Source organism: Miscanthus floridulus, chromosome 9 (assembly GCF_019320115.1).
Source record: "Miscanthus floridulus cultivar M001 chromosome 9, ASM1932011v1, whole genome shotgun sequence".
Classification (NCBI taxonomy): domain Eukaryota; kingdom Viridiplantae; phylum Streptophyta; class Magnoliopsida; order Poales; family Poaceae; genus Miscanthus; species Miscanthus floridulus.
The window spans coordinates 119,741,016-119,759,037 of record NC_089588.1 but is presented as its reverse complement, the minus strand read 5'-3'; the positions used below and the strand labels follow the sequence as shown (position 1 = coordinate 119,759,037).

At 42.8% G+C, this 18,022-nt stretch overlaps 1 protein-coding gene and 1 long non-coding RNA gene across 7 annotated transcripts in view; both read right to left on the bottom strand.

Moving 5' to 3' along the window:
- Positions 1-18,022, bottom strand: part of LOC136484184 (uncharacterized) — a 42,834-nt gene that overhangs the window by 19,850 nt on the left and 4,962 nt on the right. The window lies entirely within an intron of this gene.
- Positions 9,455-18,008, bottom strand: LOC136482783 (putative disease resistance RPP13-like protein 1). 3 transcript variants are annotated; one of them, XM_066479984.1, is made up of 3 exons: positions 16,676-18,008; positions 12,281-12,354; positions 9,455-9,746 (listed from the first exon to the last, which is right to left on the bottom strand). In XM_066479984.1, the coding sequence occupies exons 1-3, from the start codon at positions 17,887-17,889 to the stop codon at positions 9,718-9,720; spliced, it is 1,317 nt and encodes a 438-aa protein (XP_066336081.1). In that variant the 5' UTR covers positions 17,890-18,008; the 3' UTR covers positions 9,455-9,717. The 3 variants fall into 3 exon arrangements, with proteins under 3 accessions (XP_066336081.1, XP_066336082.1, XP_066336083.1); XM_066479986.1 differs by lacking the exon at positions 9,455-9,746 and adding an exon at positions 12,119-12,157; XM_066479985.1 differs by lacking the exon at positions 12,281-12,354.

Genomic DNA, 18,022 nt, shown 5'->3' with positions numbered 1-18,022 from the left:
ATCAAACCATTCAAAAATCATTATGCAGCAGCATGAATGCACACACATGATTTTGAACCTACATTTGATTTTAATTTAATAAAATTTATTATTTTTCCCTAACTCAAATTCCCACAAAATGCATAATTACTCATTTTCTCCTATTTCAAAAATATGCAAATTTTGGGGTGTTACAATTCTACCCCCCTTAAAATGAATCTCGTCCCCAAGATTCGGATGATGCTTACTCGAATAACTGCGGGTATGTTTTCCTCAAATCCTCTTCTCTTTCCCAAGTAGTCTCATCTTCTGTATACCAATTTCACTGAACCTTACATATCTTTATAACTCGGCTCCTTGTAACTCTTTCTGCCGTCTCCAAAATCCTTACCGAAAACTCCTCATAAGTGAGATCTTTCTTAACTGTAAGCTCTTCTAACAGTATCTGCTCCTCTGGTACACACAAACACTTCTTTAGTTGAGACACATGGAACACATTGTGCACACCTGACAAACTCTCAGGCAATTCCAACTGATAAGCTACTTCACCACGTCTCTCTAAAATCTTGAAAGGTCCAATATACCTTGGTGCTAACTTTCCTTTCATGTTAAATCTTTTCACACTTCTCATGGGTGACACTTTCAGGTATACATAATCACCTACTTCGTAAACCAATTCTCTTCTAGTGTCGGCATAGCTCTTTTGTCGAGACTGAGCCACTCTCAAGTTATCTTTGATCATTCGTACTTGCTCTTCTACGTCTCTCAAAACATCTGGCCCAAACACTTGAGTTTCTCCTGTTTGATTCCAAAACAATGGGGTTCTACACTTTCGTCCATACAAAGCTTTGAAAGGTGCCATATTGAGACTTCTCTGATAACTATTGTTATATGAGAACTCTGCATAAGGCAAACTCTTGTCCCAACTTGTACCGTACCACAACGCACAAGCTCTCAACATATCCTCTAATATCTAATTAATTCTCTCAGTTTGCCCATCTATCTGAGGATGATATGATGTACTAAAATTCAACTTTGTTCCTAACAATCTATGTACTTGCTACCAAAAATGAGATGTAAATTGAGTACCTCGATCAGACACAATTTTCTTAGGAACTCCATGTAGACACACTATTCTTTCCATACATAATGCAGCCAATTGATGACTAGTATAGGTAGTCTTGACCGGTAAGAAGTGAGCAACTTTAGTTAACTGATCCACTATTACCTAGATCGAATCATAACCCCTCTGAGTGCGTGGTAACCCAACTATAAAATCCATACCAACTTCTTCCCACTTCCACTCAGGTATCTTCATTGGTTGTAGTAATCCTACAGGTCTTTGATGTTCAGCTTTGACTCTCTGACATGTATCACATAAGGCTACAAACTCAACAACATCTCTTTTGAGTCCATGCCACCAATACTTCTCCTTCATATCCAAATACATCTTAGTACTCCCAGGATGAATAGAGTAAGCAGACTCATGTGCTTCATGAAGAATTGCCCCTCGTATAGCCTTATCCTCAGGCACACATAGTCTTTTGCCAAACCAAAGAGTTCTATTGTCATCCATACGGAATCCTAGGGCCTTGCCAATCACTATGTTCTCAGCTATCTCTTTCAACTTCGCATCCTGTAACTGTCCCTTACGTATTTCTTGCTCCAATTTAGGCTCCAACACCAACTCCACTGCATTAGTGACAAAGCCCATATTTAGTTGCTCAAACTCAGCACACAACTCACTTGACATCGGCGCTACTTACACCTCATTAACGTAACTCTTCCTGCTAAGAGCATTGGCAACAACATTCACCTTTCTAGGATGATAGTGTATCTCCAGATCATAATCTTTGATCAACTCTAACCATTGATGCTGTCTCATATTTAGATCTGTCTGAGTAAAAATGTACTTTAGACTCTTGTGATCAGTATAAATGTCACTCTTATGTCTGATAAGATAGTGCCTCAATATCTTCAGAGCATGAACCACTGCTGCTAACTCCAAGTCATGAGTAGGATAATTTAACTCATGCTTTCTCAACTGTCGGGAAGCTTAGGCCACTACTCTTCCTTCTTTCATAAGAACACATCCAAAACCTTGACGAGATGCATCACAATAGATCGAAAAGCTCTTGTTCAAATCTGGCAAAACCAATACTGGAGTTGTAGTTAATCTCTTCTTCAATTCTTCAAAGTTAGCCTAGCACTTCTCGAACCACACAAACGTGGCATTTTTCTCCAACAAAGCGGTCATAGGCTTAGCAAGTTTAGAGAAACCTTCTATGAACCTTTTGTAGTATCCAGCTAATCCCAAGAAACTATGAATCTCTCCCACATCTATTGGTGGCTTCCAATTCAATACATCTTTCACCTTGCTTGGATCTACTGCAATTCCACCATTAGATACAACATGGCCTAGGAAAGAAACTTCCTTTAACCAGAATTCATACTTGCTTCACTTTGCATACAACTTGTGTTCCTTGAGCTTCTGCAAGACCAACCTTAGATGTTCAGCATGCTCTTCTTTTGTTTTGGAGAATACCAGGATATCATCGATGAATACCACCACAAACTTTTCCAGAAACTTCATGAACACCTTATTCATCAAGTACATAAAGTAGGCAGGTGCATTGGTCAAACCAAAGGACATAATAGTGTACTTGTACAAATCATACCTCGTAGTAAAAGCTGTCTTGGGTATGTCAGTTGCACGAATCTTCAACTGATGATAGCTAGAATGAAGATCAATCTTAGAGAAAACACAAGCACCTCTCAATTGATCAAACAAGTCATCAATTCTAGGCAACTGATACTTGTTCTTGATAGTAACCTCATTGAGTGACCAGTAATCAACACACATCCTCTGAGTACCATCCTTCTTGTCAACAAATATAACCGACGCTCCCCAAGGTGACGAACTAGGATGAATAAAACCTTTCTCCTGTAACTCCTTTATTTATTTCTTAAGTTCTTCTAATTCATTAACCCCCATTCTATATGGACGCTTAGCTATAGGTGCAGTTTTAGGTAATAATTCAATAATAAACTCAATGTCACGGTCAGGTGGCATACTTGGCAAATCATCGGGGAACACATCTAGAAACTCATCAACCACTAGGTCCTCCTTGTTGCCGCCATCATCAAGCTGGTTCACTGTGGCTGTCTGTTGTGCTTGTATTACAACATCAACACTGATTCTTTCCCCATTCAGTGCGGTCACAACAACTACCTTCTCCTTACACTAAATCACTGCTTGTTGTTGCTTCATCCAGTCCATACCCAGAATCACATCTATACCAGATGCTCTCAACACAATGGGGCTCACTTTGAACTCTACCCCCGTTAAGAATAGACTAGTCAGAAGACAACGATATGAAGCTTGCATACCCCCCCGGTGAGTTTACTAAAGTGGGATTTTGCATGGCACATAATGGTATGCTATGATTTCTAACAAATGCTTGTGATATGAATGATTGCGAAGCTCTAGAATAAAAAAGAACAGTGGTAGGGGTTGAGTTAACATCGAACGTACCGAGCATGACTTCTGGTTCTGCAAGCGCCATCTCGATAGACACGTGGTTCACCTTTCCTGTGTTGGGTGCTGGCTTCTGATAACTATTCTACCTTTGGGGGGTTTGCTGGTTGGACTTCTCAGGGCAATTATAAGACATGTGACCTTCTTTACCACAATGGAAGCACTTGTTGGGAGTGCTAGGGGCACTAGTCTTCATGGGAGTGTTGTTAGGCGCTCCCTGTCGTGGTGTCTACTGACCACTCTGCTTCTGAGGACGTTGATTGTCATTCTGCTGCTGGTTCTGGTTGTGCTAGGGGTACTGGCCATGATTCCACTGATTGGGTGGTCCCTAAAACCTTTGCTAGAAGCCTTGCTGAGGATTGGTGCGCGGACGAGTATTACTCCCAGAGGCCTGTCCCTGAGGCCTCCTCTTCTTGGCCTCCATTTCTTTTCGCTTATTGTCGATAACAATAGCGTGGTTCACCAGCGTCTGAAAATTGGGGTATGTATTAGACATAAGCTGGAGCTGCAGACCATCATACAGACCCTTGGAAAAGTGACATTGCTTATCAGCATCATCAACCACTTCATTCGGAGCATAACGTGACAACTGAGCAAACTTGTCATGGTACTCAGCGACGGACATGGATTCCTGCTTCAGAGCTCTGAACTCCTCCTGCTTGAGCTCTATTAGTCCTTCAGGTATGTGATAAGATCTGAAATTCTCTCTAAATTCGTGCCAGGTGATAGGAGGAGCATTAGCGGGACATCCATACTGAAATGACTCCCACCAGTCTTGAGCTTCTCCTTGGAGCTGCCCTGAAGCGTATAACACCTTCTACTGATCATTGCATTGCGCTATGTTGAGTTGCTTCTTCACTGCACAAAGCCAATCATCTGCTTCTAGTGGATCAGTGGCATGAGAGAACACTAGGGGGACAGCCCTTCAAAAATTCACCACGCTTGTCACGCGGTGCTCCACCAACCTGTTGGTTCTGCTGATTCTGCACCAACGCTTGCATGAGCTGTGTCTGTACTGCCAAGAGTTGCTCAATAGTCGGTGGCGGTGGTGGTGGTGAATGTGGGGGAACACCTCCACGACCTCAGCCTCTTCCTCTTCCAGACATCTGCCATCCAACACAAATATTCAAGATTTAGAGATTTCCAAGTTAGAATACATCCTAAAAATTTTCTGGACGAGTCTCAACATCAGCAGCTCGGTAAAACAGTCATATCTCGAGTTACAGATATCCGACAGAGGCTTACTTTATATGGTTGGAAAGCTTAAGAAATTATCTACAACTTTTATTTAGACCAGATTCCCAGATTCTATCGTTATGTTACTCAAAACATGATACAACCGAAACTGTTCCTAGATTCCAGACTGCACAGAAACTTTATCTTGAAATAGCGATATCTCACAAACCAGATCAGATATGAGGGTGATTCTAGAGGCATTGAAAGATAATTAAGTCTAGTTATTCTGATAAAAATTTCATAATTTTTGGTCAAGTAGATTTTAATTGGCATGAAGATAAAGGCAGACTGCTCTGAAAGACAGATTCCTATACCAACCCAACTATTTATTTATTGACCCAATCTTTAATATTCTTAACTATGGAACTTGCAAATAGGCCCACAAAGTTCCAGCACTCATTACAAAAATCCAACTCACACATAAACATAATAACAAATCAACTAGGCACACCAATGTTCACACTGCACTAATAGACTCGACTAGACTCAACTTGACTCGTTCTACTATCGTTTTATTACATAGAAGGGACTCCAACATCTATGGGCGAGACTTATGGGGAAGCTCCTCGTACATCTTTGGCAAGTTGAGGCATATCCTTTGTTCATCTATCACCTGTCGGTGTCTCTTGATGGTTTTCTGCTGTGCCTTCAACTGATCCTCCAGTCGGCGAATCTTTGCTACGGACTCATAGCCAAAGTGTACCATCACTTGGATTGTTGGATCCAGTGCCCTATGGGTCCATCATTGCCCATCCCAGTTCCGGGTGTTGGTGAGGGAGGAATCGATATTGGTCATTCTTCATATCCTCGAATCGACAACCACGGAGACCTATGCAAGCTTCAGCGGCTGCATCTTCTATGCTATCCTCCATGGTAGCATAGTGAGCATGATGTGCATAGTTTGAATCTAGCTGATATGCGTCTTTCTATTCGTCCTTGATGGAGATGCACACCCTGGTCTTCCAATAGGTGTCATCAAGAGGGTGTGTATGTTCTTCGCAGACGTACTTCACAGCTGCATCCCAGTCGGCGTAGTAGGTCTGAAGCATGTTCATGAGTCAGGTGACGTGAAACAGAGGATTCATATCCTGGTTATACCAAACTTTTGTCAGTCCATCCTAGGGGTGGGATTGGCTCATCCTCTTCAACGATGTCTTCCTCATCATCATCGTCGGACAGGTGGACGACCTCAACTTCTTCGGGTTCCTCCTAGACTGGCTCAAGCTTAGGTACAGGTGTTGGCAAATCAAATTCTTGTTATTGGGGTTCCTCCTCCTCAGGCTCCATGGACAAACCATGAGGCAGGTAGTACCCTCTAGTGCTGATGCGGGTAGTCTTGCTGGCACGAGGCATCTACAGAATTAGATTTAGTTAGATTAGATTAGAAGCAATATTTTTCATAATAGAGTAAGGCAAAAGAAGCATAAAACTTTAGCAAATAACAAGGGTGAGATGGAAAGCATGAAATGAGTGAAGCAAAAGAAGCTAAAATGACCATTGCTAACTAGGCATGCATCATACAGTCAACACAGCTCTGATACCAATCTGTCACACCCAATTTTAAGGATAAAATAGGATGCAAAATCTTATGTGCGCCCAGAGATCAGTCACACACATAAGCTGACAAATTATAAATAGTATCATCACAAGTGTTTATTACATCACGAATAAGACAGAGTTATCACATAAATGTAGCGAAAGTATAACGAAAAGATCTCTCACGGAAGTTCCATTTCACAGGGACGTTGACTGGTTGACCACAAGTCTAGTAGTCCTAAGGAAAATCATCATACCCATAGCCATATGTTACCCATCCGAGATTTTTATCCAAATAATGAAAATAAACAAGCGTAAGTACATGTCGTACTCAACAAGTGTAACATGGGGTTCATGAGGCTCAAAAGGCTCGACACAGGTTTAACAACATTCAGCTTTTAGTTGTCAAAATTTTAGCTTAAGAGTAGCAACAAATTGTTTCAATTCCCAATGCAAAGCACATGATCAATGTAAACATGAATAATGAATAGCATAAACAGATAATTCTTAGTGTTCATCTATTCCGTAAATGTTCCAAGGCCGCTCGTGCCCGTGAGCATGGCTAATATACCAGTTTTATAATCTGCAGAGGTTGTACACTTTCACTGTGAGTCGTGATACCCATATGCTCGGGTTAATTACTCCCAAAACACTTCTAAGGTGAGCAGGCAGGGGTCACTATGAAGCCTTTCAAAGGTTCGTCTAACAAGTTAGGGTCATTAGATTCACTCGGCAAACAGATGTAGAGCCCTCCTTCCTGATGGCATATTGACACACAGCCTATACACATGGGGACAGAGGCCACACTATACCCGATTCGGCAAGCCATTCTTATGCCAATAAAGGTAACCACTAACAAGCTAGAAAAGGTCCTCATACTACTGTAAGTCCCGGATGATCATTTACAGATAAGTCCTTAGGGAGAGGAATCTGAAGCATTTAGAAAGTAGCTAAATACTCCAGCCCCTATTTCTAAGTTGCTAAAGTCATATTTTAATGTTTATTGCATATACCATTAGTCAAGTTACAAGATCATGGTTTAATTGAGCACTAGCAAAGCTACCCAATGCATAACCCGTAGGTACAAGGTAAAAGCTCAATTCTAGGGAATCCCTATCAAGGTGACACATGCAACATGAATTTAATGAATTAAAGTGAATAGGAAACAAGGATGATCCCATGCTATACTTGCCTTGAGCAAAGTACTCCTGCTGGTCCTGCATGTCAAAGTAGTACCCTTGATCTACCACGAATTGCTAACCGTCTATACTCAATAACACAACAACATACAAGCATCTAGGAGCAATCATGCAAAGCAAACAAAGCTATAGATTAGAACAGTACACCAACAACATAAAATCGAGATGGAAAGTTTGGAAAACAAATCTAAGTCTCGCTACGAACACACAGACGCAAAGATCACAAAAATCGGAGCTAAAACGAAGAAGTTATGAATTAAACAAGATTGCCTATAGTAAAATAGTAGATTAAATCTAACCATGAATTTTAAAAGTTGAAAACCTACATAACAGTAGTATAAACATGTAGATTGTGAAATTACAAATCTAACGCAACTTGAACGGATCAAATCGGAGTTAAAACGGAGATTTTATGGCTAAAACAAGTTGAGTGGCAAAACTATAAATAGTTGAAAATGTATTTTCAATCTAACCGAACCAAAGTACGCTTTTAGAAATAGAAAACAGAATCTGAAAAGGTGCTAGGGACGGCAGGTTAATACTGAAGTAATTATAAGGGCTCTTATGCAAAATTCTAGAACGAAGGGGTATCCTTCATCCTGGGCCTGCCGGATTAGAGATGGACGGACCGAGATTGGATTTGGAGGAAAAAAAATGTTGCCGGCTGGAACAGGACCGGTGGCGGGTTAACGATGGCGGCGCCATGGAAGGGCTCGCCGGAGCTTTCGGTTTTCGGTCTACGGTGCTCGGTTCGATGAAAGAAAAGGCCCGGGAGATAGAGGGAGCGACGACGGACTCACCTAGAGTTACCTAGGCAGCAGAGAGGGAACAGGACGGTCGCGGTACTCCACGAGGAGGATGGCAGATCTCCTTCGGCGACTGCGGCTCGGATGCAGGGCAAAAGGTGGCTCTGAGGCGGTATAGGGGCGAGGCGTGGGTTCGGCCGGCTATTTATGAGGCTGGGGATTACTTGAGAGGCACGGCACGGAGCTTGTGGCGGAGGCGGAGTCGAACTGGCATCGGCAAAGATAGTGTTCGAGGTGGACACGGCATGACAGAGGAATCCGGCCTGGGTACGGCGCGGGGAAGGTGATACACCCGACAGGCGGGCCTGGCGCGTCAGCGGTCGGAGGAAAGAGGAGTGCGGGGCGACGTGCAGCGTGACTTGGGCCAGCGCTCGGCTGGGCCGTGCGAAAGAGTGGCGCGGGAGAAAGAGGCTGAGCTGGGCCAGTGCGGGAAGGAAGGCACGGGCGCAGCGATTCAGCCCGAGCAGGAAGGAGAGGAATGGCCCACGGGAGCTAAGCTGGCGCTGGAAAGAATGGGCCGGCGCGCTGAAGCAGGCCTACGGGCCAAAAGGAAGGGGAGGAAGAAAGAAATCCCTTTTCTATTTTTAAACCAATTTTGAGGGCAAAATTCAAATCAAGTAGAAATTTGATTTCAAATCAAACCATTCAAAAATCATTATGCAGCAGCATGAATGCACACACATGATTGTGAACCTACATTTGATTTTAATTTAATAAAATTTATTATTTTTCCCTAACTCAAATTCTCACAAAATGCATAATTACTCATTTTCTCCTATTTCAAAAATATGCAAATTTTAGGGTGTTACACACAGCCAATCTGTAGCGACTCTAAATCGGTCGCTATAACTATATAGCGACCGATGTATAAGTCGCTGTAAGTGGCGTCGCTATAAGTCTATAGCGACCGACAGGATTTATAGCGACCGATAGTTTGACACAAATATTTATACCGACCGATGATCTATCACAAGTTTTAGCGACCAATGGTTCGAGGATATCAAACTTTTTAGAAACCAATAATCAGTAGCTATGAACTAGGCACAATTATATATAATATTAGTTTCGTATTATCTAGATTTCAAACCTATTAAACATCCATAACATATCACATTATTCATCAACCACATACATATGTAATCCATAGCTGCCCACAACACTAACCACATTATATTAGATAAAGGTATATCTCAAGTCTTCATTGAAGCCAACGTTTAGCAATACATCAAGTTCTATCATCTTGATCCATGATAGGTCATCATTACAAAAGGAAAAGCACACATACAACCTAGCTAGGTCAAATGGCAGGCACAAGACATATGTTTGCTTGCACAATCCAACTAGATTCACTATAAAATGCCTCATCTCCATCTTATCAAAAGCAAAATGTCATATGTTGGCTTCCTAGTAACATTATCCGGCATCATGTACACCTCCAAGGCCTCCCTCCACCTGAACACAACAACACAGTACACACATGAAGTTAATGATGAGACCTACATAGGTAAAAATACAAATAAAGATGACCTCATAGTTTATATTCATATTCAAAGATGACTAGCTTGCATGCACAGATCAGAAAAACTAAGCACTTTGTCCTAACCGAACACTGAAGGGAATGGAAAACGATACCCCAGCCAACCAAACAAAGTGTTTTTCATTACATTGTAGCCAACCAAACAAAGATGTCAAATCTACAAACGTGCTGCATAGTCACCTGCTAGATATGTTCATGGCCTCTAGCAATCCACCCAGTACTAGCAATGTCAGGCCTCAACAACAAGTGTTGAAGAACAATGTGGCATTCATGATTCTTTAGCCCAAATATTTTTTTCTCATTAACTTGGATGTTGTGTCGTATATTAGATGCATAACCATCAGGAAACTTGACCCCTTTTAGTATTTGACAAAATAATTTCTTCTCATCAGGGACTCATTGTGCATGGTGCAGGTGGTAATTAAAATTGGTCATCAACTTCAACAGGGTGAAGATCACTTCTAATACCTAGAGCTTGAAGGTCCAGATGAGAATTCAAATTGTCCTTGGACTTTTCAGTGGTGGCCAGGAATGTGTTAATTAAGCTTTCACTCACATTTTTTCCTATGTGCATGATATCAAAATTATGTCACAACATCAAATCTTTCCAATATGGAAGTTTGAACCAAATAGATCTCCTTTTGAAAATGACTAAGGGCTCCCCTTCCTTCCAGTCTTTTTCTTGCTGGTTGCTTCCCAGATGGATCCTTGCCAAAACTTGTACTAAGATCCTTAGTGCAGTCCAAAATTTGCTCCCCAGAAAGTGGTGTAGGTGCTGGCCTAAACTCAGTTTTACCACCAAATTTATCAGCATCAAACCTAAATGGGTGGTTTTCATCCAAGAATCTACGATGATCCATATAGCAAGTCTTCATACCATTATGAAGTCTAAGTGAACATGTAAATTGGTGGCAATCAGGACATCCTCCTTCACCAGATGTTGTAGACCCAGACACATAACCTAAACCTGAGAAATTTGAAATAGTCCACAACACCGCCGCCCTCAACTTGAAGAACTCACCCCTTGAAGCATCATAGGTTCTAACTCCATTTTCAAACATATCTAACAAATCGTAAATAAGTGGCTGTAAAAAGACATCCATATCACTACCCAGGGCCACGTTTACCGGGAATGAGCAAAGAAAGGATGAAATTTGACTGCTTCATGCACATGGAAGGTGGGAAATTGAGTGGAATACAAATACCAGCCCAAACACTATAGCTAACATTGTTCATTCTAAATGGATTAAACCCATCCATGGAAAATGCTAGACGGATATTTCAACTATCTGCAGAAAATTCTGGATGCTTCTCATTAAAGTCCTGCCATAGAGGTGAATCTACAGGATGCCTTAGCAGACCATCCTTTTTTTAGTCTTCATCATGCCATCTTGTTAGACTTGCTGTTTTAGAGGACAAAAATAACCTTTGGAGTGTTTTCTTTATAGGAAAGTAGCGGAGAACCTTCTTAGGAACCTTATACACATGTCTCTCATCTGGACTCTTCTGATCTGATTTCCATGGAGAAACCTCACATTTTGGACACTCATTTAAATCCACATTCTCTTTCCAGTAGAGAACACAACCGTTTGGACAAGCATGGATACTGTTGTAACCAACTCCAATGGATTTCACCAATTTCTTAGCTTCATGAAAGTTTCTAGGTAGATTTGAACCCTGAGGGAGTGCATCATTAAGTAGATCTAGTAGTAGGTTCATAGATCTATCAGACCTTCCACCAAGGAGTTTAATGTGGAGCAATCTAATTAGGAACCTTAGCAGTGTATATTTCTTGCAATTTGGGTATAGCTCTTTGCTATTTTTTGCTACTAACTTTTGAAGGGCAACTAGTTCAGGACAAGTCTCCAAAGTTGAACTATTGTCTTCAAAATCTCCTCTATCATCTAGACCGGCAGCTAAGTCTCTAAGCAAATCAGATATTTCATCATCCTCACTAGAATCCTCTATGACCTCAGCAGCATCACAATTCCCATAATTCAAAGAAGAGCTAGCTTCTCCATGTAAGTTCCATGTTCCATACCCTTTTAGAAACCCATCACATATCAAGTGCTCATGGAGTTCACTTGCCTCTTTCCAAAATGAGTTTACACACTTTCTACAAGGGCATAATATCTTGCTGCCTACTGCAGAATTACTAAAAGCAAAAGCTAAGAAACCATTCACTCCTTGCAAATATGTCTTGGTATGCCTATGTGAAAGTTTTAGGTTAAATACCATTTGACATGTATATATAACTTTCAATATTTGTAAAGTAATTGGTTTTTACCTAGCATTATCATCGATCCATGTTTTATCCATGTTCAACCTTCACGCAAGACATCAACCAGATTTCAATATGAAATAAAAAACATATCATAAGCACTGAAATAGTCGCATACTTCCACAACATGAAAAAAAGATATCAACAGCTGGGGAAACAGAAACCTACCGATACAAACAAGTAGAGCTGCTGCCAAGAGCACGTTCAAATGCGTGCAAGGTGTCCAACTACATGTGGAGCAGCTGCAATTACAATATGGTGAGGTCAGACTTGGCTAGGTATATACCAACAAGTTCAGAGAAAATTGGTACACTGACATAGTACATAAGTCTCTAGACTGCAGTCTCTCTGAGTCTCCCAGCTTCAATTTATAAGTCACTCTTTATCAATTAGAGGCTAGATGAATCATTTAGTTCCTGGTTGCCTGAGCTCAGTTTATTACTTCAAACAAGTCTGTATCTCTTCCAACTAAGAATTGCATAAATGGCTGGTGGCTATGCTGCAGTGAATGGGTTTATGCTAATAGTTCTATCCACACACCTATAAGCATTTGCAACTAGAAGCTTTCATCTGCATAAAACATGGGACCCGAGTCTGAATTTGAGTAGGTAGAATCATTCTTTGCCAATACTTATTGTTTCAGGGTGCACCGTCATCATCTCTTGGAATGGTAGCTCATATTGATGTGTGGGTGAGAGGAACAGATTAATGTTTGGTTGCTTGGCCTCAGTTTCCTTTAAACAAGCTTGTGCTATAACAGTATTACAATTTTTATTATTTTTGGTTTAGCTGGTATGATTAATTGATAAGAAACAAAATCCAAAATTGTTTATTTCTGTAAGGACAAGCATCATGTTTTCTTCATCAAGCAAATAGGTGAAAATTAAACACGTTCTAATTAGCAAGATACTAGCCTTGATGCATTCGAAATAATAAGTAGACCATGCCTGGGGATAAATTGCATACTTCCATTCAAGCCACACAAAAATCACTGACCATGCTATTTTTTACATAGTATATATGTGCAATCAAATGCAGGCGACATTGTTCACACAGGGTTCCATCTAGTCTAAAAAACAAGTAACGCCTCCATGCTAACCTGCTGTGCGTGCATCCAAGGAAGCCTGGGAAAGGGACCAATGCCGAGAGGGGATAGGAGGGGAAGGTAGCAGCGGACAGGATGGAAGGGAACCAGTACGGTGGCTGCGACGACTGGGCCGGGTGGGGACGACGGCTGCGGCGGCTCAGGTGAGTACGGCGATACCGGCGAGCGCGCAGCGGGGATGGCGACCTGGACGACGGTCTTGATGGCTTGATGGCGGCTGTGACGGCGGGGACGGCGAGCTCGTGGGCAGCGCTGGTGAAGAGGTGAGATGCGGGTGGCACGGACGGAGCTCGCGGGGCCGGCGGGGACGGCAGCGGCGGCGGCAGCCCGGACTGAAATACACGCTGCTATGCAAGACGATGTGTGCGGCTGGCGGCTGCTGGGTGAGATGCGACTGCTGGGTGGGTAATAGTGCTGGAGATAGGGTTTTGGGTGGCACTGACTGGTGGGCTGCGCTAATTTTAGTGCGCGCGAGTGGGCTGGGCTGAGCGTACCAAAAAATGAAAAGTGGGCTATAGCCACCAATCGTTTGACTCTAGCATTTGTTTTTAGCGACCGATTGTTTGACGTAACAGGCTAAATATATTTAGCCACCGTTGTTCCGTCGATACATGTAAAAATAGCGACCAATGATTTATTACAAATTTATAGCGACCGATGGTTGTATGTTAATATTACGTTTTAGCTACCGTTGTCAGACGCTACAGATTGGTTGTGGTATAGTGTGATTATTTGTTTGGTTTGGTTGATGTAGTTGGCCTAGGTTGCCTTTGCAGGCTTTGCCGACCATGTCCTCAGCCTCTAGGAGGACCAGACACTACTGGAAATACTAACTTTGCCGTGTGCCACAGGCACTCGGCAAAGACCAAAAAACACTCGGCAAAGGCTTTTGCCGAGTGTAACACTCAGCAAACAGCGCACGACATCTACAGTGTCGGCAAATAGCTATTTACCGAGTGTTTTTTATTGCGCACTCGACAAATGGTTTGCCGAGTGTCAAATTTGACACTTGGCAAAAAAAAGTGGTTTGCCGAGTGTTTTTCCAAAATACACTCGGCAAAGGATTATTGTTTGCCGAGTGTTTTTGGAATTACACTCGGCAAACCTATTTTCCAAAGAAAAAAATATAATTTTTTTCTCAGCACACCCCGCCGCCCTGCCACCACCACCACGCCGCCGCTCCTGCTCGATACAGTCACGAACACACTAACAGAGAAGAAGCAAGAACGAAGAGAAGAAAAAGGAGCGACCAAAAATCTGATTTAAAACAAGCTAAGACTCCATAAAACGCTCCTAAATTTTGCACAGATGCAATTCAACCTAGCACGAACCTATTCCCCAAAAATCATTGCCTGGGATTGACCCAAACTCCAGGAAATTGAGATCGAACTCAAGAACGAAAAAAGGGGAAAAATTGGAAACATAGTGAACGAACTTCAGTAGCTTCGATTTAGGAATCCCAAAGGACAACTGGAGGATTCGGGCCTCCATTCCGAATCCAAAATCACAGGTGAAACAAGCAGAGGCAAATCGAGCAATAGCAGGCGAAGCAGCTCCGGGCAGGGGCGAACACCGCTTGGCTGAGCGGGATGGACGAGATGCTCGACGCTTGAGGCCTGCTGCTGAACGCTCGGCCACTGGTGAGTGCTCCCTGCCTACTGGTGGTGACTGGAGACAATTCCGGTGGCCTGAATCAAGACCCGGTGCACCATGATGTCAAGCACAGGGCAGAACAGGAGGGAGAGAGGCTAGCTGCCAGCCACGAGCACCCACAGCAAGAACCGCTCAAGTGAGCTCGCTTGGTGCCTGAGCACTTAGCGCTGGTAGTGCTGCTGCTGGGCGGCTGGACAGCTGCTCCTGCTCGATACAGTCACGAACACACTAACAGAGAAGAAGCAAGAACGAACAGAAGAAAAAGGAGCGACCAAAATCTGACGAAAACCAAACTAAAACTCCATGAAACGCTCCCAAATTTTGTACAGATGCAATTCAACCTAGCACGAACCTATTCCCCAAAAATCATTGTATGGGATTGACCCAAACTCTAGGAAATTGAGATCAAACTCAAGAACGAAAAAGGAGAAAAAATGGAAACACAGTGAACTGAAAGTCACAGCTTCGATTTAGGAATCCCGGAGGACAACTTGGAGTCGAAGACTCGGATGGAGTGGTGGGGCTAGCTGGTGTGGTGGTGGCCGGTGGGGGACTTGGAATGGACTAGAGGAGGGTGGAGTGGAGAGGCGGGCAGCAGAGACGTAACAGCGGAGACCTCCTGGGGTGCGTGAGTTATAGTGCTGGAGCTTTGCCGAGTGTCTAGATCTGACACTCGATAAAGCAGTCTTTGCCGAGTGTCATAGATCTGGACACTCGGCAAAGTTTTTTTTTCATTTTTTTCCTTTTCTTTTTTTCTAGAAAAAGTATTTTTTTCTTTGCCGAGTGTCCTAGATCTAGGCACTCGGCAAAGTTTTTTTTCCATTTTTTTTCTTCTCCTCCTTTCCTAGAAATAATATTTTTTCCTTTGCCTGAGTGTCCTAGATCGGGACACTCGGCAAAGTTTTTTTTTCATTTTTTTTCTTCTTCTTTCCCAGAAAAAATATTTTACTTCTTTGTCGAGTGTCAAAAAAAAAAAAAAACACTCGGCAAACCCCATCTTTGCCGAGTGTTTTTTTTGACACTCGACAAACCTCCTCTTTATCGAGTGTTTTTTTTTGCCGAGTGTTTTTAGCGTAGCACTCGGCAAAAACCTTATTTAGCCGAGTGCCCGAGAGAATATACTCGGCAAACATAAAAACACTCAGCAAATTTGATGTTTCCGGTAGTGAGAAGATGGCCCATTGAGAAATCGATGGCCTGAAGGAGAGGAACACAACAATGGAGGGGAGTGGCAGCGACATGAGTCAGACCGGCATGCAAAGGAGCAACTCCATACTTCGGTGTACTGAGACCTCGAGTCTCGTTACCAAATTACAGAAGGGTCTTGCGAAAGGATATGTGGTCCAGTACTAGGGCTATCCAGTGGGACACCTATCCACCATGGTTCAAACCCTGGTGTCGTAATTTTTTCTGTTTTTTTTTCAAAAAAAAAGTAGGGTACACACGTGGACGTTCGGTGGTAGTGCACGTTTCCCGCGTACTGAAGGTTAGAGCCTCCTAATCTCTTTTTTTGCGTGTGTACAGGACCCTCTCAAAAGAATTACAGATGGGTCTTGAGTCGGCGAAGAGCAGGTTATTTATCTTGGGCGTTGTGTCCAGAACCTTGGGCTAAACCATGATAAATTTAATTTATCAATCAAGGTGAGAGAAAAAAATTCGTGTTCAAACAAGAAGTAGAGGGGACATGTTATACATGCACCTATTACATTGAAAAGAAACTTGCTTTCTTAATCTTATGCGCGGTGATGGCTGACGGTGTATATCTTCTGTCAAATTATTGATCTAATCAATAAGTGCAAACCTACCTGATAATAGTAAGGTCTTGTGGGAGCTGACGCTGCAGTCCAGCTTGATATCCCTTGGGCCTACATCTGGCTGGTGTCCCAATAACATCCCATGGAATATCATCCAACACCATGTTGTCGAGTACCGGGACACCCTCCAGTACCTTCAGCTTCTGGCAACCATCAATGTTGACCGTCCGCAACATGGAGAAGCCGCTGATCGTCTTGAGCATGGGGCATTCGTGCACATCGAGTTTCACAACCGAAGGGAAGTTCTCCAAATATTCTAGCAGTGTGAGATCTTTTAGGCATATGCTTCTCAGACTATACCTATAGTCACAGGCAAGTCCAGGGGGAAGATGGGTCAGCTTGCAGTCTGTGAGTTGTAGATGTTCCAGAGCTGCCATGGATATGGCTTCGCTGTGCTTCTCCCAGTTCCACTCCTTCCATACGGACAGCCCGAGCAATTCCAATTTTACTAGCTCAGGGAACGGTTTAGAAACAATTCCTCCATCTCCGCTTGCTACGCTCTGAAAGTCAGGCCCAACATGCTCGATGGCTGGAGCATTGCTGATAAGCAGTTCTTCCAATCCGGGGATTCTGCACAAACCATCTGGTAATCGAGAGCAATAGGTTAAGTTCTGTATGACAATGGACCTCAAGCATCGAAAGGTTGTTTGTGCTGGCGAGTGCATCCAGTTTGGCAGCCGACGGCCAAAATAATTTGAAATTATTAGGGTGTCCAATGTAGGTGGAGGACAGAGCTCATCAAATACATCCTCAATTCTCTGTTGTTGATCTGGACCAATTTGTTGCTCTTCTTTTCCTACACCATCCTCAGTATGACCATCGTCCTCCTCTTTCTCCTGATCAATATTCTCAACTTCTGTTTGTTCATCCTCCTCTTTCTCCTCATCGTCCTCATGTTCCTCCTCCTCCTCCTTCTCATCATCTTCCTTCTCCACCTCCTGCTGCTCCTCAACCTCATCATCTTGGTTGTCATCACGATCATCGCCATCCTCTTCCTCCTCCTCCTCCTCCTTCTCATCATCATCATCATCATCATCATCATCAACGTACCAATTTAACTCCAAATACTCCAGATGCTTCTTGCTTCTAATTCCAGCCTTTGTAGCAATTGAGCTATCAAGCACATTTTCCAGACTGTTGACTTGAAGACTTCTAAGATGTGAAAGAGCTTCTAACTCTTCTAAAGTGCACCAGTCACCATCCATCTTTACTGGAAACCCATAAAGTGCTCTCAAATTTGTTAAACCGCCGAACCCTCTTGGTATTGTATCAACATTGGACCCAGTTAAGGAAAGATTTCTTAAACCGACTAATTTTGTGATGCTATCTGGAAGCTTC